This window comes from Protopterus annectens, chromosome 9.part0 (genome assembly GCF_019279795.1).
Source record: "Protopterus annectens isolate FY-2018-M chromosome 9.part0, PAN1.0, whole genome shotgun sequence".
In the NCBI taxonomy this organism is placed as follows: Eukaryota; Metazoa; Chordata; order Ceratodontiformes; family Protopteridae; genus Protopterus; species Protopterus annectens.
Window position 1 is genome coordinate 83198849 of NC_056743.1, and position 26469 is coordinate 83225317.

The 26469-nt window shown below is 39.3% G+C and overlaps 1 protein-coding gene across 5 annotated transcripts in view; it reads right to left on the reverse strand.

Annotated features, from left to right (window-relative positions):
• Positions 1 to 1092: 1092 nt before the first annotated feature.
• ANO1 (anoctamin 1) overlaps positions 1093 to 26469 on the reverse strand; it is a 1045885-nt gene continuing 1020508 nt past the window's right edge. For all 5 annotated transcript variants that reach the window (XM_044082585.1, XM_044082589.1, XM_044082584.1 and 2 more), the window contains 2 exons: positions 17118 to 17223; positions 1093 to 3041 (listed from right to left, as the gene is read on the reverse strand). In XM_044082585.1, coding sequence (XP_043938520.1) covers positions 2775 to 3041; positions 17118 to 17223 — 373 coding nt within the window. In that variant the 3' untranslated portion in view covers positions 1093 to 2774. The remainder of the gene's footprint in view (positions 3042 to 17117; positions 17224 to 26469) is intronic.

Consider the following 26469-nt stretch of genomic DNA (forward strand, 5'->3'; position numbering starts at 1 on the left):
GTCTTTTTTTATTCAATGTCAACTTGTTAAATCTACCAACATAATGAAACAAGCAAGCAAAAGGAAAATATAACAGTGTTACTCCTGATCAATGCATCCAGATGTGCCTGTTGCCAGACTGATCAAGCAAAGCATGCTGGTTATTTGCTTATCTGGTGCCAGGATCCATCATATTATACATGCACTCAAGCTGTAAATGGCAAAGAAGGAAGACTAAGTAAGTGTAGGTTTGGGATTTGAAAGCCAAAACTTCTGAAAATACTGAAAGTTTTGGCACTTGAGGTGAGACTGTATTTGCATTGCTTGTGTGTAAGGGTTAGAGTAATGGCTAGGGAATTGGGTTAGATTTAGAGCTGTGCCAGTATGTTGCTACATAACAAAAATGGCTATAAAGTTTCATTTTCATTTAAAGGCGTGTGATTGATTGGAATCAATTTGACAAGCTGAACAGGACGCTGATTGCACTCCCTGAGCACCCCAGCTCGGATATATCTCGAGACATACATCTATGTCCCTCAATTGAGTTGCCATTCCCAAAGCACTGGGCACACAGCATCAAACTGTTGTGTTTGCTGTCATAGGTCAATGCCAGTACGAACTGCTATCTGCTTACATCCACAGCTCCTCAAACAGTTTTGCTTCATTTGTTTTCTGGTTATTAGTCATTTTGCAAGGGACATGATCCACCACCAGCCCCATCATCAGACATATACAAAGTGAGAGAGATGGTTACCTAGTGATGGGTAACAGCTATAAGATACATTTCAGAGGACTACATATTGGAAAAAAACTTCCATTCTGCAACTTACACACTCATTTAGCATTCTTCAGCCCAGATTTTCTATTAGTCTGCTGTGTTAATTTAAAAATATGCAATTAGTCAAAGAAGAAAAAAACTAACCATGTCAATAATGCAAGATAAAGCACATGGAAAATCAACAGTGTGTACCTGATTTAACTTGTCATACAAATCAAATTTGTTGCACTGATAATGCTGTTCCTTCTTCTGCAGCTTAGAAATTAGAAGATATTACCATTACGAGAACTCTAGTTCAGTGCCAATGATTTAGAAACAACAGTAAACACAATTAATCTGATCCAGACCTTAAATAGATTTATTATTCGGCCATTTAAAAAGAAATGTATTTTGTTTCTCAGTGCTATGTTCAAAGTGCAATAATCATACAAGGGAAGGAAAAAATGGAATACTGACCTCCACTGGAGGCAGTAAAACTCTCCTCATTCAGACTCTGAAAAATGCAGAACTGTCTGTCCTGTTAGGTATTGCTGCTCACTTATATAATTCACTGGAGTAAGTAAATGTGTCCAGAGGTGCAATGATATATTAACAGCAGGGCTGGTTAAATAACTCAACTAACATTTTAGTAGCTTTGAGTAAGTAACTCAACCAACATGATAGTGGAGTTGGGTAAATAACTCAACTAATATGTTAGTAGATCTGGGTAAATAACTCAACAGACAATTAAGTAGGTGCTTCTTGAGTGAAACATGGCAAAACATACAGAAATATATTCCAGCCACAGACTGTAGAAACAAACAGTAACAGTGTTCAAAAATGCATGCAACAAACAAATATCTTGGTGGAAAGAAATGGTCAGGCGGGGGGGGGGATGCATTTCTATACGTCTGTTGAACAGTACATTCATTAATGTAAAATGTACAGCAGTAATTTACAGTATTGCAAAACTTAGAAAGCATTGTCTTGAAAGAAATGAGAACAATCATTTAAAACAGAATAAAATGTCATTTCATCCTTTCTCTTCTTACCATGCATAGATAAGATAATTGAATTACTTTGGCAAAAGCTATATCTTACAATAAAATATTTTCATTTTTTGTTTCTGTAAACCACAGTGATAGAACTGAGATAACCTTCTAAGCAGCATTCATTTACTAGGAAATGAAATGGGCAAAATAGCCCATATGAAACTGGCTTATAGAATTTGAACAGTGGCATACATTTTGTACAAAAAGTGTTACCTACTTTTATCCTTCATACAGGATCATTGCTGTCCAAACAATCTCTTTGAGCAGTTTCTCCCCTCTGCATGGGATACCATGAAAAAGGCAATAATAAATTGTGCAACGTCATAAATATTTTATAAGTCTGGGTGGAAATTAATCTGTAGCTAATCCTTTTAAAAAGCCATGAAAAGGCAGTAATGAAATGTGCAATGTCATTTTGTAAGTCCAGATTGGAAATTAATCTGGAACTAGTCCTTTTGAAAAGTAGCTGGATTTTAAATGTGCTCTAGAACTTTTTCTTGGTAGAGGTCATGTAACAGTTAAAGTCAACAAATGCATTTGCAGTTGCTTATGGCAATAAAACAGGCTACAGAAAGTATACTGTATCACCTTTACCTCAACCTGATAATCATTTATTTCTATAACAATATTAATAAATTAAAATCAGTTTCCTTACACACAGTCATATCACAACAAGTTTGGTGCAGCTATCTGAAATTTTCCAGCAAATGTCTTCTTCTTTGTTGCCAAGAATAACAAATGAATTCCCTGCATTATGTATTTGTGCAAAATGAAAAAAATGCATTTTGAAAGTGGTCCTCCACATTTGTTAGAACAGCACTTCTGGCAATCATGGAATCCAAATGGCAGTAAACGGCCAAGTGATGAGCACCGGGGCGGACACTAGTCACATCTTGTCCAACAAGTTTTTTTTTTTTTTCATTCCTGTCATTTGATATGGAATGCCCAGGCATAACAATCGCTTCCTCCTCAAATGGCCAGTTCCCCTAAAGATCCATGTGATGAGAATGGCAGGAAGCGGTACTTCCGCTGTAACTGCGGTGTAGTTGGGGACTGTGGTCGTTACAGTTCTCACTTTTCTTCTTGTCTCGCTCTCTCAATGTCATGCTCTCCAACAGCTGTAGTTTTCCTTTCTCTTCCTTCATAAAGAGTTCCACCATAAGAACTTTCTCTCTGTGGATTTGTTCACTAATTTCCTTAGGAATGTCCGGGATAATCCAGTCCACAAATTCACTCATCAGCAACACCAAGTTCTGTAAAAGTAACCAGGGACAGGTTTCAACCAAGTTCAGTTTATTGTTCTGTACAGTTATTTAATGTGTCTATAAACAGAGTGAGTTATTTAATGTGCCTCTGACATCATACTAAATTATGTAAATGTATATTTTGATAGTATTTCAACTTCATAAGAAAAAATGATGTTTAGTATACATCGATAAGCTAAGGAAGCTTCATACTAAAGTAACTATTACATTGCACAGTAGCTTTTTTTTTAATAATTTAATCTATAGTAAACAAAGCAATGCATAATGCAGTCTTTTATTCTTGCTAAGCTAATTTTTTTTGTCCTATAATGTGACAAAATATAGTTCTGTTTCAAAATATCTTTAATTTACTAAGTAAAAATAGTTGGCCTTAGTCTTAAATTAATATTAAATAAGTTAAAATGGTCTCTTAGTACCTAAAGTAGAAATGTTATGCATGTTTATTCTGACAGAGAACGTTTATAATGCTGTCTTTCTTCTATGCATGTACTCTGTCATGTATAACATTCTCAGTAACAAAAAAATCAACAAAACAAGTCAGACAATAAATCATAAACAAGTACATAAAAAAACACTTGTGTGCTGAAAAAATAATAACCATTGACCAATAGCACACAATCACTTCAGGTCCGTGAAGTATTAATGGAAGATCAAGTTGTAATGACCAGAAGAGTTTATTACACACAAAACAAATATGGAAAATAAAATCTCCAATATTGTATTCTTATATAAAATGGAGCCTCATATTTCATTTTCTCTTAAAGGAACATAAGCCTATAATCAAAAGTTCATCAAAATTTAAGTTTAAAAAAAACATTGAAAATTAACACCTGTAAAACAATAAAAATAGAACAGAATAAATAATTATCATTCAATGTAAATAAACTAATTATTTAAAACCACTAGTAACCGCCTTCACAACTTGGCTCCTCACAGTTTAAAAACAGGCAGCCCAGGAGATGTCGTGGCATCAAGTTTTATTTGCCAAATTAATTTTCTATACTCCAACTTGTTTTCCACACACCACCCTTGGGATCAGGGGTCACTGTTTCTAAAATACCAATTAGGAATTTCTCAAACTGCTCATAAACAGAACTGTTTTTAAATATGCATTGATTTTGTTCCTGTTAAGATTATTATAGTCATGCTCATATATCCTTTTCCTAAGAGCCCTTTCAGTTTTCCCTACATAAAATGCAGGGCAAAAGCAGCATTTTGCAGTATACACAACCCCTTATTTCCACGGTTCCCTTTTTGTAAGTTCGTGGTATTAATCTGTTTCCTTTCCAATTTTTAATATTTTTTTATATTTTCCGCAACTTTTTCAGGTTGCCCTGAGTTTTATAACCAAAATTAGGTTTAGACCCCACTAAGTTAATAATTTAATCATCATTAAAAAAAAAAATTCTCCAGTTTTCCTCAACTAATTTCTTAACCTTGTAGTATACTACCCGCATTGTATTGAATAACCAATGCTCTATTAAAATTATTGCCATTTGTATCGCAATCAGCTGTCTGTGAATGCATATTAGGAAATATTGATAAAGTTGTTGTTCCTAATAGAGGCTTAAACCTCGTTTTTCTAAGGTCAGTGATATGTTCACTAATACTACAAACCATTTTTAAGGATATCCACTTTTAAGGAACATATGTGAAATCTTAGCAGCCTCAGCCTTAAAGGTCACATATTCAGATATCAAGCAAGTTACATGAATGAATTGTCCTTTAACATTTTCTTTAAAGTGAAAGGGTGTTCATAGGTTCATAGGTAGATACTAGGCTATCTGCCCTAGGGCATTTATAAGCCTAGCCCGAGTGTATTTGGCTTTCACCTCCCTATTAGATTAGCCTACTGTGCCTCTGTATAGTAGGTCACAGAAGGTAGCCCTTTAAGATTAGTTTACCATGCCTCTGTCGAGCAGGGACACAGAAGAGATCCCAGTGGTGAATTTGCGATTTCCCATCCACGCGTCCAGATTTTGCTTGAAGAGGGTCAGCGAGGAGCTATGTCTAACATGAATTGGTATTTTATTCCAGAGTGAGGGGAGCCTCTGGGAAATGAATCTGTCCCTCCAGCATGTCCTATTTATTTTTGTGCTGAGGTTTAAGTCCCTGGAGCATGCAGCTCTAAGGGATTTGGATTTTTTTGAGGTGGAGCATGTCCATTAATTCTGGGTTAAACATGGCTTTGTACACCAGGCATAGATCGCCTCTGAGTAGGCGGTAAACAACTGAGTAGAGCTGGAGTTTCTTTAGTCTAGCTGCATAGGACATCTGTTTGTAGCCCATGATCCTCTTGGTGAGGTAATTTTGGGGTCTCTTCAGTTGCTGCAGGGGTCGGGTAAGGTACATCCCAAAAGGGGAATTGTATTCAATTATGGGCCTGATGAGTGATGAGTAGAGGGTCACAATGACCTCTCTTGATCTAGATGCGAACCCTTTCGTGATAAGGTGGGCTATATAGAAGGTCTTTCTAACCACTTTGGCAACGTGATTATCAAAGGAGAGATTACTATCTACGTTGGTCCCCAAATCTCTAATTACTTCTTCCGTACTTAATGGATTACCACCTATGTGGTAATTTGTGGGCACTTTGTTTTTCCCAAAGGAGATGACTATGCACTTTTTAGCATTTAGCTTGAGGCCGTGGTTCTGGCACCAAGCATCCATCTCCGTGAGACCCTTTTGGAGGATGCTTGTGTCAGCTGAAGAGTCGATTATGGCTACCAGTTTGCAGTCATCTGTGAACTTTGTCAGCCGTAGTCCCCCCGTGTTAGCCTGAACCTCAGAGAAGTATATACCAAATAAGAGAGGTCCCAGAACTGAGCCTTGTGGGACGCCACTTGTAATTGGTTTGGATTCGGACGTGGCACCTGCGATTCTGACCATGTGGGTTCTGTCCCTGAGCCAGTTTGCAGCCCATCTTGTGATATAGGGGTTGATATTTAAGCTGGTAAGCTCATTTATGATGCCTGAGTGGGGTATTGTGTCGAAGGCTTTTGCGAGGTCCAGGTAGGCTGTGTGGACTACCTTGCCCTCATCTATGGCTTTGGTAACTGTTTCAAAGAAATCAACTAGGTTTAAGAGGCAAGATCTGCCCTTAACAAAGCTGAATTTGGTAGGCTGCAGTGTCTGGCGGCTACCAATGTCTTTGTTTGAGTTCCATGATAATACACTCCATAGCTTTACAGACCAGACTAGTCAGGCTTATGGGGCGATAGATCCTGGGGTCCGTTGTCAAGCCACCTTTGTGGAGTGGGACCACTGTAGCTGTACACCATTCTTTGGGTACATATCCTGTAGTAAGGCTAAGTTTGAACAGTGACTTAATGTGAGGGTTCAGTTCTTCTTGGAGCTCGTGTAAGACACAGCCTGGGACACCGTCCGGTCCCATAGATGCTGTGTTTTTTGCTTTGGAGAGGGCAGCTTTCACCTGTGCATTTGTGATGTCAGGGAGGTTACATTCAGGTGGGATTGGCATTTGCTCCTTTGAGGGGGAAGGGGGGGAGAAGTTAGCACTGAATCTGTCTGCCAGGATGTTGGCTATGTCTGTAGGTTCGGTATATTTTGTACTGTTATGCAACAATTCAGAGCATATCTGGGAGTTTCCACCCATATTCCTGACATAACTAAAGAAGGCCTTGTGATTATTTTTAGTGTCTAGGGCAATTTTTCTTTCAAAACTGGCCTTTGATTTTATGAGGGATCATAGTTTCTTGCTAATACTGATCAAAGATGCCTTCCCTTTTTGGGATTTTGCTCTGTCATGTAGTAGCTTCCTCCTTCTGTTGTATAGCTTATTTATGGCTGGGGTCGACTAGACAGGTCTCCTGTTTTTGGAGGAGTGAGTCTTGGTTTTATTTGGGATAGCATGATCCATGCATTCCTGCAGGTGCTCATAGAATGCAATTGTAAAGGATTCTGCGGATTGGGCTGTATTATCCTCTGGCCCAGGGGCTTTGAAGGATTCCACCTCAGTCTTGAGAAGTGTGAAGTTAGCTTTTGAGAAATTCTTTACAGTGATTTCCTTGGCTGGGGGTGGGGACGGGATATGGATGTCCAGGGAAATTAGTTTATGGTCTGATCTTATCAATGAGGGGTTTACCTCTGGTGTGGAACATAGAGTCCCCATGTTGGTGATGACCAGGTCCAATATGTTGTTCCCTCTTGTGGGAGTGGTGACCAGTTGTTCCATCGCATTAGAGTTTATAAATTCAAGGAACTGTTGGGCGAGGGTGTTTGGGCTTGAGTAGTTTTCCCAGTCAATGTTTGGGTAGTTGAAGTCACCCAATAACAGTGTTTGGAGAGACCTTCATATTCTCCAGTGTTCTCAGGAATGCCAAGTGGGGTTCCTGTGAAAGGGAGGGTGATCTGTAGCAGGCAACAAACTGAAAGGCAGTTTTGCCCATTGTTAGTTGCACATGGATGGTTTCCGATGCTTCATGCAGTGCCACTAACCTGGAGGTGTAGGTATCTTTGAATATAGATACTCCCCCCTCCTTTTGTGCTTTAGTCCGAGTTTTGGGGCCGAAAAGCATGGTATGAGTTATAACCTGGTAGTGCTGGGATGCTCTCAGGAGCCTTGAACCAGGTTTCTGTTACTGCACAGACATCGATTTTCTCCATACTGAGGAGAGCCTCGAGTGCGTACATCTTGAGGTTTAGACTTCTGGCATTGAGTAGCATTACCTTTAGTTTTTTATCCTTGGGTTGTCTATGGAGGTGGGTTTGCCCTTTGAACCTTGCCTAAAAAGGCACTATGGGGGTGGCAAGAGCCTTAGCCAGTATACGAAAGCCTAAGGGTGACAGGTGCAAGCCGTTCCTAGCAAAGCAACGTGGCTTGTCGAGCTTGTCATCCCAGGCTGACAGACACTGGATCCCCTTTGAATGACACAAATACTTTAGCCAATTGTTGAAACTGATCATTTTGTCTTTATACTGTGGTATCATTCTTGGTGAGGGCAAGATGCTACTCAAGGCCAGGGTCATACCAGCCTGGGCTACATGATCAGAGAGCTCCTCTGTCTCTTTTCATGTAGTCCAGGGAGGTACGTCTCAGGTCATTCACACCAACATGGACAATGATGGAGTCATATTTGTACTTGCTTTGGAGTGACTTGAGTGCTTGCATTATGTGGCGGATCCTGGCACCTGACAGGCAGCTTACAGTGACCTTCTTGTTCAGTCAGTGTGCCGGACAATAGAGTCCCCTATAACGAGTGTATTTGGTGTGTTGTGTAGCCTTAAGGGCTGTGACTGTGAGGCACACTGATTTTGTGAGATATGTGATTCATGGGTATTGTTGAGGGGTGGCTGTTGCTTGGATATCTGCTTTGGAGGTCTTTGCTGTTTAGACATATTTTTATTTAGAGCCTCCGAGTATGTTTTTGTGTGTTTATGTGTTGGGTATGCAGATGCAATAGGTCTATGTGAGACTGGATTTGTGGTGCGAGTGATTACCTTTTCCTCCTGACTGACTGTGCCAGTCTTGGGTTGAGAGAGCTCTGCCTCCAGTCTGGCTGTGTAACTGCATCTCTCACATGTATTAGAGTTTGTTGGAAGGAAGAGAGGGTTGTCTGTGTACATAAGGCAATTGTAACATTGCCTCAAAATTCCCAGACTCACCAGCTGGACTGGAGAGTAACCCTGAAACTGACCCTTGGACATACCAGATTAGTATAGGGAACTGTTTTTTCACTGATCAGATTAGTAAAGGGAACTGATTTTACACTTGATCAGGAAGGAGCAATCGGAAGGCTAGTACTTATGAGAAGTCTAGGAGGGTGTAGCGCTTTAGTTAGTTAGTGTTTCCTTATAAGAACTGAGCAAGTGCAGGGCTTTATGCATTGTTATAGTGTAGATAGGAATTACTAAAGATAGGCTTTCTTTTTTTTTTACTTTAAAAAGACAGGTTTTCTTTAGGTCACACATTTAAAAGCATCATTATCAATGGAAACATAAATAACCAAGTAATGAATTCCTTCCTTATGACGTGAACAGGTAAATTTAAGAAAATCTATAGTGTGATTCAAATAGGAAATGGACTCCAAAATATGATTGTGTGGGCTGCTCCACAGCATGAAAATCTTGTCCATAAATCTAAAATAGGCCTTACAGTGTGGAAAGTATTCAGGGGAAAAACAAACAACCCCACAAAACAAGGTTTACAAAAACATGGGCACAAACTGCCCCCATTGTAACCCCCCTTGGTTTGCTAGTATAACGTCCCTTCAGAAATATGTATAGATGTTCGTTAACACTATCTCCATAAAAGGCATCAAGAAATTAATGTCTTTACCAGTTTAAACAAATCACAACATCACAACTTAAAAGGGCTTCGTGAGACGAACATTTTCCTTGTTCCTGAGGGATACAAGATAATAAGACAGGGATAGTTAAAGGACAGGCCATTTGCTTACTGCATATGATATTTGGTGATGAGACCCTCATTTAAACAATTCTGAGATAATGGCAATATGCCCTCTGATTTAAAAAAAAAAAAAAAAAAAGTCGTTTTGCTGCTGCTTTTTCTGGATGGATTTTCCTAAGGCATCCTGAACTAGATTTAACGTTATTATTGGACATGTTATTGAGTTAATAATACCAACAGATAGCAAGTCAGTGCTATTCTTGGAAACAGCAGGAAAAAAAGTTTAACTTCTTCTTGTATAACTTGGTTAATTATCTGGGATATCATCAACCATAAGGCTAGACCCTTTGCATGCTCCTGTTCTTACTTCTAAAATGTTTGTAAATTGCCTTTTCATCATCAGTTGTATAATAGCTTAATTTCATATACTGCTTTAGCTTTAATTATACTTCTCAGGTGGCTTTCAACTACAGTTTAATTTTTTTAAAGAATTAAAGCTTCTGTAAACTCTCCAGAAGTTATGCTTTTTCTAAATACTTTATAACTGGAGATATTCTGCCAGTCGGCTTTAGGCTGATTGGTGTGGAGGTACAGGGAGAATCGAGCGGTGTTTGATGTGCGGTACAGGAGGAGTCTATGGAAATGGAGGACAGGAAAGGGTCATAGGTATATACAAGAAGGAGATGAAGGGAAATGGGAGGCAAGGGGCACAGGAGGGGGTTAAGGAATAGTTTGAAGGTGGTATAGATGGGAAAAACAATATAAACCACGAGGAATATGTATAAAGTAAACTAAGGAAGATGGTGTGAACATGTGAAAGAAACAAATGAGGAGTGAGCAGAAAGAAGAAAGTTGTACAGAGGAAATAGCATACTAGGAATAGTGGGTCAGTTTAAACTGTAGGTAGAGAAAGAGGCTAGCTAGTGGAAGGAGGAAGGTGGCAATGTTGTCAAGAAGGGAACTGAGGCTTAGATAACTATGAGGAAGCTTTTGGAAAAGAGAGACAGGAAAAGATAGGTAAATTCAAATAGGGGAAGGTAAGATGATGTAAAGAACAACAGACGTAGTTTTTTGTAGAATTTCATCAAGGACAATGTAGAGTTTACGCTTGCAGAGGAGAATCATGGTACAGAACAAAAGTAGAGGGAAGGGCAAAAGGAAGACGAGCAGTGGGTTGTGAGTAAAGATAAAGAATGCATCGGTTACTGGAAGGGGCCCAGATGGGTACGCAGTGGGCATCTACAAATTAGTGTCATATAAAAGTGCATGGGGTTAAGGAGATACTGCAGGGAATGATAAAGGCAGGGATACTTCCTGGATCTCTTCGAGATGATGGTAAGTATACCAAGCAATAAAGAAGACAGAAAGGGGTGAAGTAAATTCCAGAATAATCTCCCTGATTGATGTGGATGTGAAAATATTTTCTAGTGTTGGTTGTTAGACCGCAGGGGCATATTCTTTTGGGGGGGTTTATTTGTAAATTTCATTGAATGAGGATGCCCACAGACCACTGGTGGATAAAACAAGAAGGGGGTGGGGGAAGAAGGGAGTTTGCATTGAAAACACAGATGCTAAATCTGCATTGACAAACTATACTTAAGGGTTATATGAAAGTTTTTCTTTAAAGACTGGAGGTGATTAGCAGTATACTAACCAGGAAGGTTTGTCAGCAATGACAGAGCAAACCATGTTGTAGTATGAGGTAGCTTAAACTTTAAGGCTTGTAATCTGTAACCTGTTTCACTGAAAGAGGGATGTTATTCCATAATTTAGCAATCCATGTAGAGTACAGGGAGTCCCAAAAAAGACTTGTATGCTTTATGGGTGAGGCAAGGTACTTAGTCTCTTGGTGGACTGTATCACTGATGGAGAGGACTAAGAAATGTTGTTTCAGTACTATACAGTGGGCTAGCTGCAGCCTTGCCTGTTTTATTGGAGCATTGTTCAATTTTTGATTGTTGCGAAGTCTGTAGGTTGGTGAAGATGGGGAAGTAAACATGAGGTGATAAATAAATAGGCGATTGCCATTGTTATCCTGGTATGATCAGTTTGTGTACTGATCAGTTACATGTGGATAAACTCTGTAAAGCAGGCCTAATTTTTGATGATTTTTTAATGGCTTGTTGGAAATGAACATCATGTTTCAAAATATGTATAATGACTCCTAGTAGTTTTGCAAGGGGAACAACTTGTATTGTAGTACTGTTTGAGGGAGTGGTCATAAAAGCAGTTTTATCACCTGAGCTATGCTTACAAGTAAACAAAAGTAGCCCAATACTTTGCATTAAATACTATCTGAGATTGCTGTAACCATCTCCACTGAAAAAAAATATTGCTGGGAAATTAGTTGTAGTTCTGGAAGTGCTATGGCACTGCAAATAGGGGTTAAAATGTCTGTATATTGAATTAGGGTTGCATATTTACAGATTGTGACCAAATCATTTATCATGTTAAACAGTATGGGCCCTAATATGGATCCCTGAGGATCACCTATTTTAATGGGATTTTTTCCATTTTACATATTGCCTTCTATTGCTAAAGCAACTGTTAAACCATGAGGTGGCATTTGTAGAAATGCCCTGTTGTGTCAGTTTGTGCTGGATTTTAGGATGGGTGACGGCATCAGATGCTTTAGAGAAGTCCTTAAGAATACAGATTGTAGTTTTCCTTCCCTCCTCTTGCTATAAATGCTGTTGAGGAAGCACAGCAATGACATCTTTTTACTCTGGCCTAAACAGAAGCTATGCTAAGCTGGGGAAAGCTCATTATTATGTTGAAGATATTCCAATAATTGTGAGTGAGCACACCTTTCACTGGGAAATTGACAATAGCTCTCTGGTTTGATAATTCAGTAGACATGCCTCTCTTATGTAAAGGTAAGATCATTTTTTTCATAAGTCCAATGTAAGATTCTTGAATGGATCATTTATTGGTATGGATAACTGACAGATAAGTGCATCAGATGCAGTTTTTAATGTATTGTGCAGGAAGGCTGTTAGCTGCTAAAGTGGTTGTTTTTAGTTTGTGAAGTTTTTTGATTGTTGAGTTAGGGACAGGTCTGAGATAAAATCTGGGATAGTTGCAGCCAACTAGGGTGGAGAAGTTGAGGTGTTTGGAGAGAGGATTTTGATTACTGAGGTGGCTGCATGTATGAATTTGTAGGCAATGTCTATGTCTTTCTCAAATGTTAGACGAGTAGTTTGCACAGTTTTGCCTAAATAAAAGAAGCTGTTAATTGTTGCTCAAAATATGTAAGACTGTTAAGCTGAGATTGCTGTAAGTTTATTTAGTAATTCACTTTTGCTTTTAATTATGTGCACATTCCACACACAGCTGATATTGTCTCTTTCTTTGATGTTGCATTGTGGTCAGCTGTAGGGGGTAGTGGGGAGTTATACTGTTGCCATTGGCACACTGTCTTTATAACAGAGTGCAGGGATTATTTGTGTCTTTTTGAATACTTGTGTGCATGTGTGTGTGCATGAATGGACAATATGAAGCTATCAGCTTGAGAAGGAGTGCAGCAATTACACTGAATTAATTTAGAATTTAACAAATGAACTTAAGCACGAAGATGTACTATATATAATATGATATAATATGACAAGAAATGCAAGCCGAATGCCATGCCAGGCTGTCAGAAGTTTCAGGTTGAAAATAAGGGGCATAAAAAGCATTGTGACTAAATGGTAAGATCAATAAACAGCAAATTCCAGGATTTTATGAAACATGAAAATATTTTGTCAGTTGTGCTCCTGTATACAAAAAAAAAAAAAAAACGAAATAAGCAATTGTTGCAAACAAATTGTGTTTTTTATATGAAAATAATTAGAGGTTTGACTCTTTAATTTCTATAAGAGCTGTAAGCTGAATCATAGAATGACAGACCCAGAAGATACAAGGCCACTGGTCCCCATGGCCATTTACACTATTACAGTTTCGTTCCCGTAGTCTTGCCTCCTTTTTCAACGAACAACAGGTCAGTCATACCGGGGTGACTTTGTTGATACCCATCCAGTTGTCTAACTTCTTTTGGAAGGAAGAAAGTGAATCACGTTGCTTAATTTGGAGTGGAAGTTTGCTCCTGAGAAGGACAAAGCATTGCATGACAAACAAAAATATAGGGGAAAACAAATTATTTGCCAAAGCAGGTTTAGCCCCCTGATTCTAGTGTTAGTAAGACTGCTTGATTTGTGGTGATAAAAGAGGTCTCAGACTACTGGCTCCCTAATGGCCTAAGAGATAAGGCACAGATCACCCCTAATGAGTATGTTGGACAATGAATAAAAAGGCATTGCTTCCTGCCTTTCCTGGTAGCTTTTCATAGGTTCATAGGTAGGTACTAGGCTATCGGTCCTAGGGCCTATACAAGCCTAGCCAAAAAGGTACCCTGGTTTTTGCCACCCAAGAAAATTATTTTCCTGTGCCCTGTCAAGCAGAGCCACAGAAGTGATCCCCAGGGTGAAGTTCCTATTTCCCATCCAATCATCAAGATTTTTCTTGAAGAGTGCTAATGAGGAGCTCTGTTTGACATAGTCTGTTCCAGAGTATGGGAAGTTTCTGGGAAAGGAATCTATCCCTCTAGCATGTTATGTTTATTGTGGTGACAACGTTTAGGTCCCTAGAGCATGTAGCTCGAAGGGATTGGGATTTCTTTAAGTGGAGCATGTCCAACAGCTCTGGGTTTGACATAGCTTTGTATGTTAGGCAGAGATCACCTCTGAGTAGGTGATATGCGACTGAGTAAAGTTGGAGTTTTTTGAGACGGTCTATGTAGGGCATCTGTTTGAGGTCAGTAATCTTCTTTGTGAGGTATTTCTGTGGCCTTTCCATTTGTTGTAGATGTCTTGGGAGGTACATACCAAAAGGGGCATTTTGTCTTTTAAACCTGCAACCTTTTTAGATAAAAAACTCTGGGGTATTTCCAAATGCTTGATTTGCCTAGTAAAATATATCCCAAAAGGATCATTGTATTGAATAATGGGTCTGTTCAATGCAGAATATAGAGGGTACTTCCATGTATACAGATAAAACAACCCTTTGCCATTGTCTTTGCCAAATAAATGGATTTCCTAACCACAGTAGCAACATAATGGTGAAGAGCATGAGGATTATCTATCAGTGTTCCAAGGTCTCTCATAAGATAGATGAAGGGGATAGATGAAGGGGTACTGTTTATCAAATGTGATGATATTGTACCTTTTAGCATTTAGTTCTAACCTGTTTTGATCACCACTTATTAACATGTGTGAATTCCATCAGTTATCATCATATGTGAGTTCCATCAGTTATCAACATGTGTGAGTTCCAACAGTTATTATCATGTCATTTCCATCAGTTATCATATGCGAGTTCCATCAGTTATCAACATGTGTGAGTTCCAACAGTTATTATCATATTTGAGTTCCAACAATTATTAACATGTGCAAGTTCCATTTGGAGCTTTTGTGTATTGGGAAGTATGCGAGGATGATGACGCAAGTTTATAGTCATCCACCAACTTTGTCTGACGTAGATTCCCATTTGTAATATGCAGATCTGTGAAGTAGATCCCAAACAGTATGAGTCCATGCACAGTGCCCTGAGAAACACCACTCGTTACCCTCATGCTTACTGTGGATGTCCCTCCCACCCTCACTACATGGGTTCAATTAATCACCTAATTTGCTTTCCGTTTAGCTACAAATGGGTCCATTTGGAGATAGTTCAGCTTGCTTATTATGTTAGCCTAGGACATCGTCAAAAGCCTTGTCAGGTCAAGGTATACAGAAGGGATCACTTGTTCACTGTTCATGCCTTGTGTTGCTCTCTCAGAATAGGTAACCAGATTCATTAGACAGGATCTATATTTAACAAAGTCAACTGCTGAAGGCCAAGCCTTATAAGATTTTTGATGTCCTAGTTAATGGAGTCAGTTATGATCTGTCCCATGGCTTTGCAGATGAAACCAGTCAGGCCAATGGGTCTGTGGTTTCTGGGGTCATTGGTGGGTCTGCCTTTGTTACGTGACATCACAACAGCTATGCACCATACTTCAAGTACAAAGCCAGTGGCTAATCTCGGGTTAAACAGCTGTACGAATGGGTCCACTAGGGCATGTTTTATACCATTATCAGGCTATATTATAAAGCCCCACTGATAATGCATCTTTCATTTTGAAGAGTAGCAAATGTTCTTTAGTTATAATGGAAGGTTTGAGATTCTGTGTTTTTGCAGGCTTTGTACAGTTTTTGGTATGAAATTTACACTGAACTAGTTTGCTAGTGACTCGCTATACTGGATCTGAGTAGGTAGTGACATTTGCAATGAAATTTGGGGTTATTCTTTAGTTTCTTGGTGTAACTAAAAAAGGATTTGTAATTATCTTTAACTGCTAATGGTAGCTTAACTTCATTTATGTTCCCAATGGTGGTTTTTAGTTTCTCCAAGGTCTTTTTACTGTTATCCTTCATCTGAGGTTTTTTTTTTTTGTTTCAAGAAAAAAAACTTGGTAGAAATGGCACTGGAAACAAAGCAAACTGCACACGGAAATATAGTTTAGCGCTTTCATTCTTTTTTATTGGAACTTCTTCAGAACAATAAACCACGTTTAAAAACCTTTTATATATATATATTTAATTATTCTGCCAAAAAAAATAATTGACCAATAAACAGCATCCTGTCGAAAAAAACATCACTTCCTGAAACACAATACTAAAACAAATGTGTGCACAAATATACAAATAAATATATATATATATATATATATATATATATATATATATATATATATATGCACAACATCATTTACCTAACCCTAAAAACAATAATTATTTACATCCATACATATTGCGATATTTGAGTACACATTTTACATTAAATACTTTATTAAGTCCTGGGTAAATATAAGTGCTAAACTATATGTCAGTGTGCAGTTTGCTTTGTTTCCAGTGTCGTTTCTACCAAGTTTTTTCTTGGATTTTGTTCGTAGTGCACTTGGTTTTAAGTTTTTGTAGGTTTTTTTTTTGTTTGTTTTGCTTTGGTAAGACAGTTTAAGATGCTTTTTTAATTATCGTATGTGTTTTTATTAAGATATGTGGACCACTAGGCTTGTTTATTTATAAACTTCCCATTTTTTGATATAGTGGGGACTTCCAAGTCACTGTATTTGTGTATGTACACAGCTTGTTTATGTAACTTTTTGCTGTGTCAGTATCTTGGGTAACACAGCTAGATTTGAATTTTGAGACTTCATCATAGAATTGTTGAAGGTTTGCAAGTCTGAAATGTCTAAACGTTATGATGTTTGCATCTGACTGTTTAGAGTTTGTGAAGCAAAATGTTACCAGTTTGTGACTGGATTTATCTGGAGAGGGGAAGAACCGGGGGGGGGGGGGCTAGCTGATATTGATGCCATGCTGAATGATTTGATACAATCATTACCATAATCAACTAATGTTTATCTAGTTCTTTTTCTCGATTATCACATAGTGAGAGACAAAAAGACTACTGTGAATACTGTGTCAAGCTAAAGGTGCTCTGCTTTGTCTATTGACTTAATGAATAGATAGCAGGTCAAATGTGATGAATGACTGGGGGGTTGGTGGTTAGTGGTGTAACTAAAGACAGTTGATCATAAAAAAATCATCTGCTAAATAACCCTGCTATAGATGATTTCTAAAACCTCTGTGGAATAAAAACAATAAAAGTCTTACCTGGAAGATTATAACAAATGCTAATCTAGCTGCCAGTACAGCCCAATACTCTTTGGAAACATCATATCTATTTTCTGACCAGGGGGGGTCTCTGTAGTCTTTGTAGCTGAAAAGCAAAATTTTCCGTTAAAATGTGAAATAATTTTGTAACTGGTATCAAAGTAGTTGTGAATATGAAGTCATGCAACTAACAATGCCTTAAAGTTACCATTGTTTTGTGATACTGTGCATTTACAACACGCAAGCAAAAAAAAAAAAATCTTTTTTGTCACATAATCAGAAATTCCATCACCTGAATTATTAAATCAAAGGTTACCTAATGTTTCATGGTCGCAAGTAAGGCAGCTTAATGTAACAAATAACCTGATCCAGCACCCTTTCTCCTTCAGCAACTTTAATTTATTTGTCTTTGTCACCAAAATAGAGCACAACAGTTTAATATTTCACATAATACCTTTAGGTAACAACACAAAAATATTGAACAGCATTTGGCAAAATCATGTTATTTAAACATAAGAACAGTGTCCATTAGAGATGGACTGGTGAGGAACTGCCTTCCGTTATTTTGGTCACTTAATGTTTGTGTGATAACTAATGAAAAGAAAATCCACTTGCACAACTCTAGAATGCCATCCTGAAATCTATTCATCTGTCTTACGGGTTCATGTCACACTTGTATGAATCTTTCCAAATATGGCATTCTGTCTTAAAGTTTACTCAGCAAGAAGGAAGAACCTCACTCAGATGTCTGTGGTTATTGGCTCATTTAGCCAGCCAATCCAGTCTACTGTTATGGCATTTATTACCAAGCCTGTAATGTTTTCTCAGTCTTTATGTAGGCAAGATTATGTCTGCCTTCCTGCAAAGTGAGCAATTCAAATGCTACTCCTTACAAATTTCCTGGGTGTGAATATCAAATGAACAACGTAGCACTGGCATATGTAAAGATGGCATTATGCGCTATGAAACGTCCTTTCTAATTAGCAGACAGTGGCTATTTTCATACTGCAGTTAATTGGAAATTATACAATGACCCCCCATTAATATTCAAAAACGTGCACGCTGATTGGTAGCGTGCACGTTGTAAATCTGAGTTATAGTAATGGAAAAAGGTCCGGTCGCCTGGACTTTTTCCATTATTATAACTCTTTTTTTTTTACAGCAACGGAGAACGCAAGATCTCCGTTGCTTCACAGTGTCTCACTATGTTAAACGAGTTTAACATAGCGAGACAGCTTTAAATAAAGCAACGGAGATTCTCCGTTGCTTTTTTTAAAGCTGTCTCACTATGTTAAACCCATTTAACATAGCGAAACAGTTTATAAAAAGCAACAGAGATCTTGCTTTCTCCATTGCTTTTGCCCACAGTTCTGATGTACTGCGTAGGCATACGCATGCGCAGTACATCAAAACAGCCGCAGAATACCAGACAGCTGCGGAAGGGCAGCAAGGAGGCATTATACAATGCCATTATTTAAGAAAAGTAATTATTTTTTTCTTAAATAATGTCATTGTATAATAGCAATAACCCACTTCTGGGTGTGGGTAATGCTGGATTTACCCTCGCTTGGCTTTGTTTGGCCACTCGGGCTTCGCCCTCGTGACCAAACCACACCAACCGTGTGTAAATCCAGCATTACCCACACCCAGGCGTGGATTATTGCTATACTACGTAACTGCTCACAAAGATGCTCGCATAATTGTAGGACCTTAAACTCAGAATAAGGTTGTATGTGTATACTGTCTAGCAACAGAATGTACTGGCAGTAAATTACATTTTTGGGGGATATTCTCAAGTATACAGTACATCAGGACTAAGTAATTTTACACCCCTCAAACACAACTGCTATTAACTAAAAATTTTAACTCAGATTTAAGTTATCATTCCAGCTGCTTTAAAAACACAGCTAAACATACAGAAGCCAAGCAATTCAAGAAAGATATAATTCTGCTTAAAAATCATCCCAGAAATAAAATAATCAGTACTTACAGTAAGTTAAACATCAGAAAATCCATAATCTATGATTTAATCACAAAGGCAAAAGCTTGTCATATACACTTATGCAAAGTAGCAAAATATCTTAATTTTTCCTTATTACAGGCTAAATTATGGCCCTTTTAATCCAGCTATAAAAATAACATTTACAAAAGAGAGACTATTCCATTCTGTACATGCCATAAGCTGTCTATTCTGCATGAAAATCTCACTGGTTTGGCCTGGCATGTTAAAGGCTGACTACAGAAGGGGTTTAAATAGTGTTAATTAACTGTAATATTGAAGAGTAAGTACAGATTTCTGTGCCACAACTATTTTTCTGACTTTTTTTCTGTGATATATCTTTGAAACATTCATCTGCCTAAATATTCAGAAAGCCATCTTTGAATGAGTAGTTGAATAAGGCAAGTCACGTTTAGGCTTGGGCAGATACTGGGTGCAGCAGCACTGAAAGGTTAGGAGCCACCCAGACCAGTGCCATAGAGGATGTGGCCCAGGTTACCAAAGTTGAATTAGAATCTTGGATATCTGTCAGTGTTGGTATACCTATCTTTGGTAGGAGAGTACATGCTGGGCATCTCTCTAATGGAGTTCTGGCAGAAGCCAAAGCTCAGAGAGATGACATCAGACTTTGGGTTAGGAGGACAGGGGAGACATGGCTGTCTCATGGGCATAGGGTGGGATACACCTTCTGGCTTATTTCTCATGTAGTCTGATGGTGACATTAAGACACAGTGGAGAAACTTAGGGATAGGAAGAAAAACTGAGTCTGGCCACAGAATGACAACACTCACTCCTTTGACTGAGCTTATTCTTATTCAGAGGGATGGTGCCTACTTAAAAATTAGATATATGAAGGAATACCTCAAGGTGGTAGCACAGTAAAAAAGGAGTAATGGCAAAGTCAGGATCAGAAAGTCAGTGATAAGTTGAAAAAAAGTTAGGGTCTATTTTCAGCTGAAGGGTTTAAGTGAATAACAAATCACCATGTACTGGCTGCATGTCTGGAAGTTATCAAAGAGGATTAAGCCTCTAGGATGCTATTCAGAGACCAGATTAACTAGATGTCTTCTCACTAGAGCCCAGAAGAGGCCACGGAAACATGACATAAACAGAAAAGATCACATCAGTGAGATTTGAAAGGGTTATCCTGAATGTGAAGTATAGAGGGGGTGGAAGGACTGCAGGTAGAGGACTGAAAGTAAAATGCTCTCCAGATCTGTGAAAGTGCTCGTTTATAGGAAGTAATGAAGACCCATGATACAGAGAGCTTGGAGGAAATCCACAGAGGCTGTCTTTGCACTTCAAGAGGATATGGGTCATAATGGAGAAAGGATAAGGGGAAGGCAAGGCTGTCACGATATAGAATAATAAATATACTTAAAGGATAGGAGAATAATAAATATACTTAAAGGATCAGCTTACTGTCCTCTTCTGAAGCCAAGAAATTTAATGCAACTTAATGCATCGCGAAAGGCTCTCATTCAACAATGCCGGTCAGTTTTTGCCTTTAACGGCTCCTTAATTTTCTTTGTTCGTTTTTTTTTTTTTTTTTTTTTTTCTGAGAAATTCTTGTTTCATTTTTCATTACATTTTTTTTTTGCCTTTTTTAAGATGAGTCTCAGCTGTGGCCTTGGATAACAGAAGGAAAAGTAACTTGAAAATGTTTTTCTCTTCTAATAAAATCTTGCAAATTTCTATCCAAGTTGAAGCTATCTTTTTATGTATCTATTGATCTATCTCCCTGTCTACCTACCTACTTACTGTTATATTCAGCACAAAGTTCACAGTCATACACATTGTAATTGTTTATTCTTTCACCTTTTCCTGGTTAGGGGTCGCCACAGCGGAACTCCGAACGGCTAATGATTGGCAGTGGAGTTTTATGGTGCTGAGTTGACAGCCTGACACCCAACCTTCAAAGAAGGCACACTCATTCATGTACCTGCATGTCTTTAAATGTCACTCGACTGTGGGGAGGACATGCAGATTCCACACACAAGGTGCTCCAGCCGAGAACTGAACGGTAGAACTTCTTGCTGTGAGGCGACGCCACTAACCGTTGAGTAAAAAGAGAAAATACTCTGTTGCTGATGGTCTTTGTGAGGACTCACAACAGCACTTACATGTATTTTTTTTTTTGGAAGTATCTTCAGTCTTCAGAAATAGTACACAATCATAAGATATGCAAAAGTCTATAATAATAATAAAGCAAAAAAAATTGTACTTATCACCACTAAAGCTAAGGCATAAGAACTGATTAATAAACTACTGAAGAAAAGTGGTGTGACTACCAACTTCAGGAAACAAAAGAAAAAGATGATGTTGCATGGAATTACTACTTTTACAGCCATGTTTCTCTACTGATGTGGATTGGAGGATGCATCTGTAATCCGTTAGGGTAATCCGATGTCTGAAATACAAATCTGGAGGGGGGGGGGTTAGCATCTGCCATTGGCTATTTTCCCTTTATATGATGAAATTCTGCTGCAGTGATCTTTATAATGAAAATCAACAGTGACAGGTCCTAAGTTCTAATGCCCCATCATCCAGCATGGGGCAGAAAACCACCCCATGTAACTTAATACTGGAGATCATAATAACTCCGGGGAGGATTGTAAACAAATTCTACGATGGGTGTTTGTGTTGAGTGCATAGCTCTCAACTTCTTTGATCAAGAACAAAGCCAAAATAATGAGTGCCAAAGTCCAAAAAATCAGGTTCAATTTTTAAATACTACACTCATTCACAAGCATTTTTTGAAGAATATGAAGTTTGAAATGCAGCTCTAATTTTCAGTGACTTGTTAAATTTACTGAAATTTATTTTGACTTAAATTGACTTGAAAATTTATTTTATTTAACATTTGTTGACCAGGAAAATACAACTAGGACAGAGCCTATTTTCAGTGGAGGCCCGGGGAGAAATGATCCAGATGCATGTCTTTGGAATGTGGCAGGAAACTGGAGTACCCAGAGGAAACCCACACAAATGCAGGAAGGACATGCAGACTCCACACAGAAGGCACCCCAACCAAGAATCAAACCAGAGAACCTCTTGCTGTGATGTGACAATGTTACCCGCTATACCACTGCACCACACAGAACTGCAACTTACCAGAAAAATCAAAAAAATTATGACAAACTGAACTAAAATACGGAAAAAGAATTAATGACATGTGACAAAATCAGAGACCGTTGAAAGCTCTGGTTGGGGACTCGACAACAATACTATCAATAAATAAATAATAAATGTAACAGCCAAAACAGAATATCAGCTATTGACAAAAAGTGACCAGAATACATCAGTTTCAAACACCTATTTTGGACTCATGCAAACACTTCCAATTATTTGTCTGCCTTATGTATAATATCTGGAAACACCTCAGTTGTAATCCTTTACTTTATCAGAAAAATGTTACCTTTTCTAATGGCCTTAAGCTTGTCAGCAGCTCCCTTTAGGGAATTTGCAGCTAGGCTCAGGTCAGCAATGGGACACAGTAAATGGAGAGGCATCCTAACTACAAGTTAGCTGAGACAGTGACCATGGAGAGGGAGCTACTGTAGTAGCCCTCTTAGATGGCAACTTTTGAGGCAGAGTTGAGATGAAAGGATGAACAGGTATGTGGGGTGTGGGTTCCACTGCAACAGTCTTGTGACTAGAACTCAAGAAAGACAAAAACAGCAATGTAGAAACTTGTGACCTCATTGATGACACTAAGAACTTTATCATATGAAAAAACTGAAGTAATCTGTAATAACATACACATCTCTCTCTCTGATTACACATAATGCACAAGGATAAAACTATTATAACATTTAGGAAGATTAGCTAAAAAGGTGCAAAGTGGTCTAAAAGTAATGAGAGTAAACTACCAACGTAAACATTTTAACAAAACACAAATTAAAAGTCATGCTGGTAAACCCGAAGTCTAAACATGAAACTGCACTCATCGCAAGCATTCTTAACCCTGGAAAATGCTGACATCTGTGCAGTCACAGAAACCGGATTCAAAGCTGCAGAGAGCTCCCCAGCCTTACCTGGTTACTCATCCTATCATACAGTCAGACCCCAAACTGTGGGCAGTAGAGCCAAAGAGGTGGAGTTTCAATATACATTAAAGACATACACACCTCCAGGCTGGTCAAACAGTATGACGCACAGGAGACACTCTAGGTGCAATTAACCATTAACAAGACCCCTATTCAAATCATAGCTAGCTACCGACCCCCAAATTTGACTCAATATGCCCAAGCTACCTATTTGGACCTGTTTGAATCTATCAAGATTCAACCCTTTACCCTCATCCTAGGTGACTTTAACTTCCCAAACATAGACTGGAAGAACTACTCATACCAGAGCACAAATGCCCAGAGATTCCTCGATTTTGTTAATGCAAATGCCTTGGAACAGCTAGTCAATACCCCCACAAGAGGTGATAATATCTTGGACTTGGTATTATCCAACATGAGTAACCACTGCAGCATCCCTGCAGTTATCATCCTCCCTGGTAAGATCCGACCATAAACCAGTCACTTTCAAAGTCACCATCTCCCCCATACCCCCTTAAAATAGGATCACACATAAAAACTTCTCCAAAGCTGATTACAGCCTCCTGAGGGATAGTATAAACAGCTTCACAGCCCTCTCCCCCCTCTGTAGGAACTGGCACCAATATCCAAAACTACACCAAAGCACTATAAAAGCATTTATATAGCTGCATGGGATCAGGAATACCCAACAGGACTAAATCATCCTCCGCAAGGAAGAGTAAACCTGTCTGGTGGACATCTGCAATAAATAAACTCTATAACAAAAGGAAAAAAATCGATGTCCAATAAGAGGTAGGTGCCCAGTTGGAACCAATCTCTCCTTAGCCTGAACAAGCAAATAAATGCACTAGTGAAATCCTCCAAAGCAAACTTCGAATCCAAATTGGTCACATCTACTAGAGACAATCGTAAGGCCTTCTTCACATATGTCAGCAACCTCAAAGGAAGCACCCAGATATGTTCAGAACTGGTCGTCAAGGACACCACATATACAAATGCTGTAGATATAGCAAACTAAGCTGAAAGATTCATTGAAAACTTAACCCCTCTGTCCCCCATCAGTAAATCCGGACATCCTCAGTACCTGCCCCCTTCCCCTTATGTCTAGGGAACAGATCATCCCTGCTCTCTCAAAGGCAAAAATACAGCCTCCATGGGACCTGATAACCTCCCAGGCTGCATCCTACATGAACTCGGGCAGGAACTTGCAGCATCATTAGGCACCATATTCAACCAAAGCGTGAGTATCTGCTTCATCCCAGCTGAGTGGAGGACATCCACTGTCATCCCTTTGCACAAAGGTGGAGTGTCCACCGAATCCAGGAAATTATAGTCCCATCAGCCTAACTAGCCTGATCTGCAAGGCCATAGAATGGATTATCATGGACCTCATTAACAAGGACAGTGGCAACCTCCAAACATTCAATCCCACACAGTTTGGCTTCATGAAGGTGAGTTCATGCCTGCTAATTTGGTTGACTTCTTTGAGATGGTCACCAAAGCCATGGACAAGGGGAAGACGGTGCACACCACCTACCTTGACCTGTCCAAGGCCTTTGACACTATTCCCCACTCTGGCATAACAGATAAACTCTCAACTGTGCATCAAGCCATATGTTACCAGATGGGTAGCAAATTGGCTCATTGATAGAACCCACCTAGTCAAAATAGGGAAAGCCACCTCAAACAGTAGACCCATAACAAGCGGCGTACCCCAGGGTTTGGTCTTGGGGCCTCTGTTATTTGGGATATACTTTTCTGAGATGCAAGCCAAAACCAGTGGGCTATGGCTGACCAAGTTTGCAGATGACTGCAAACTGGGTGCTGTCATCATTTCCACTAGTGATGTGGACATCCTCCAAGAGGGTCTCACTCAGACAAATGACTAGTGCCAGAAACATGGCCTCAAGCTGAATGCCAAAAAATGCATCATCATCCTCTTTGGGGAGAGTGACGTCCCCACATATTATCACATTAATAACAGTGTCCTAAGAACGGAATCAGTCATGAGGGATTTGACCTGACTTTTGATCACAATGTTGCTTCTGTTGTACAGAAAGGAGGTCGTAACATCCCTATATTCTTCCCTTATAAGACCCATTACTGAGTGCAATGCCCCTTTCGGCATGTACCTCGGAGAGCACATGCAGCAGCTGGAGAGACCACAGTGTTTCCTCACCAGGAGAATCCAGGGCCTCAAACATCTACCATACACAGACAGGTTAAAAGCTATATCCCTCTACTCAGTTTCATACAGACTCCTCAGATGTGACCTCTGGCATGCAAGGTGATCACGGACCCCACCTTGATGTGACTGCTGCATATCTGCAAGTCAAGCTCCATGTGTGTAACTCACATGAGTGGCCTCCACCTGGTCTGTGATATCAACAGGACTTGTTGGCAGGACAGATTTGTGACCCAGAAACTCCCACATCTATGGAATAGACTCCCTCTCCATGTCAGGCAGAGTATCTCTTTACCCCTTTTTAAGCACAATCTGGATAACTGGATGGGAAACAGGGCATCGGGTGCTGACTTGTCTAAACATGGGCTAAATTCTTGACTAGGCTTATAAGGGCCTCAGGGCCAATAGCCTAATAACCTCCTATGATCCTATGATAAGGGCAAGGAACATGATGACCAAGTGTTTATGGTCATTGTCTGACAACATTTTCATCTAGGGTTTAAGCCTGCCATCATAGGTTCATAGGTCTGTACTAGGCTAATGGTCCTGGAGCCTTTACAAGCCTAGCCCATAGGATTACCCTGGCATTGTGCCACCTGACCTTAGTTCCCAGTGGCTCTGTCGAGTAAAGCCATTGGAGTGATCCCTGGAGTGAACTTTCTATTTCCCGTCCACTCATCAAGATTTCTCTTGAAGAGGGTCAGTGAGGTGCTCTGCTTGACATGTATGGGAAGTGTATTCCATAGCATGGGCAGTCTCTGGGTTATGAACCTGTCCCTCCAGCATGTTCTGTTGATTGTGGTAATGAGGTTGAGTTCTCTGGAGCATGTGGTGTGGAAGGATTATGATCTCTTTAGATGTAGCATTTCTAACAGAGCTGGGTCAGACATAGCTTTCTAAGTTAAGCAAAGATCGCTTCTAAGTAGGCGATATGGGACAGAGAATAGTTGGAGTTTTTTTAGTCTGTCCATATAGGACAAATGTTCAAGGCCTAGGATCCTCTTTGTGAGGTACTTTTGTGGCATCTCCAGTTGTTGCAGGTATTTAGTGAGGTACATGCCAAATGGGGCATTGTACTCTGATTGGCCTAATGAGGGAAAAGTAGAGGGAGACTGTGAC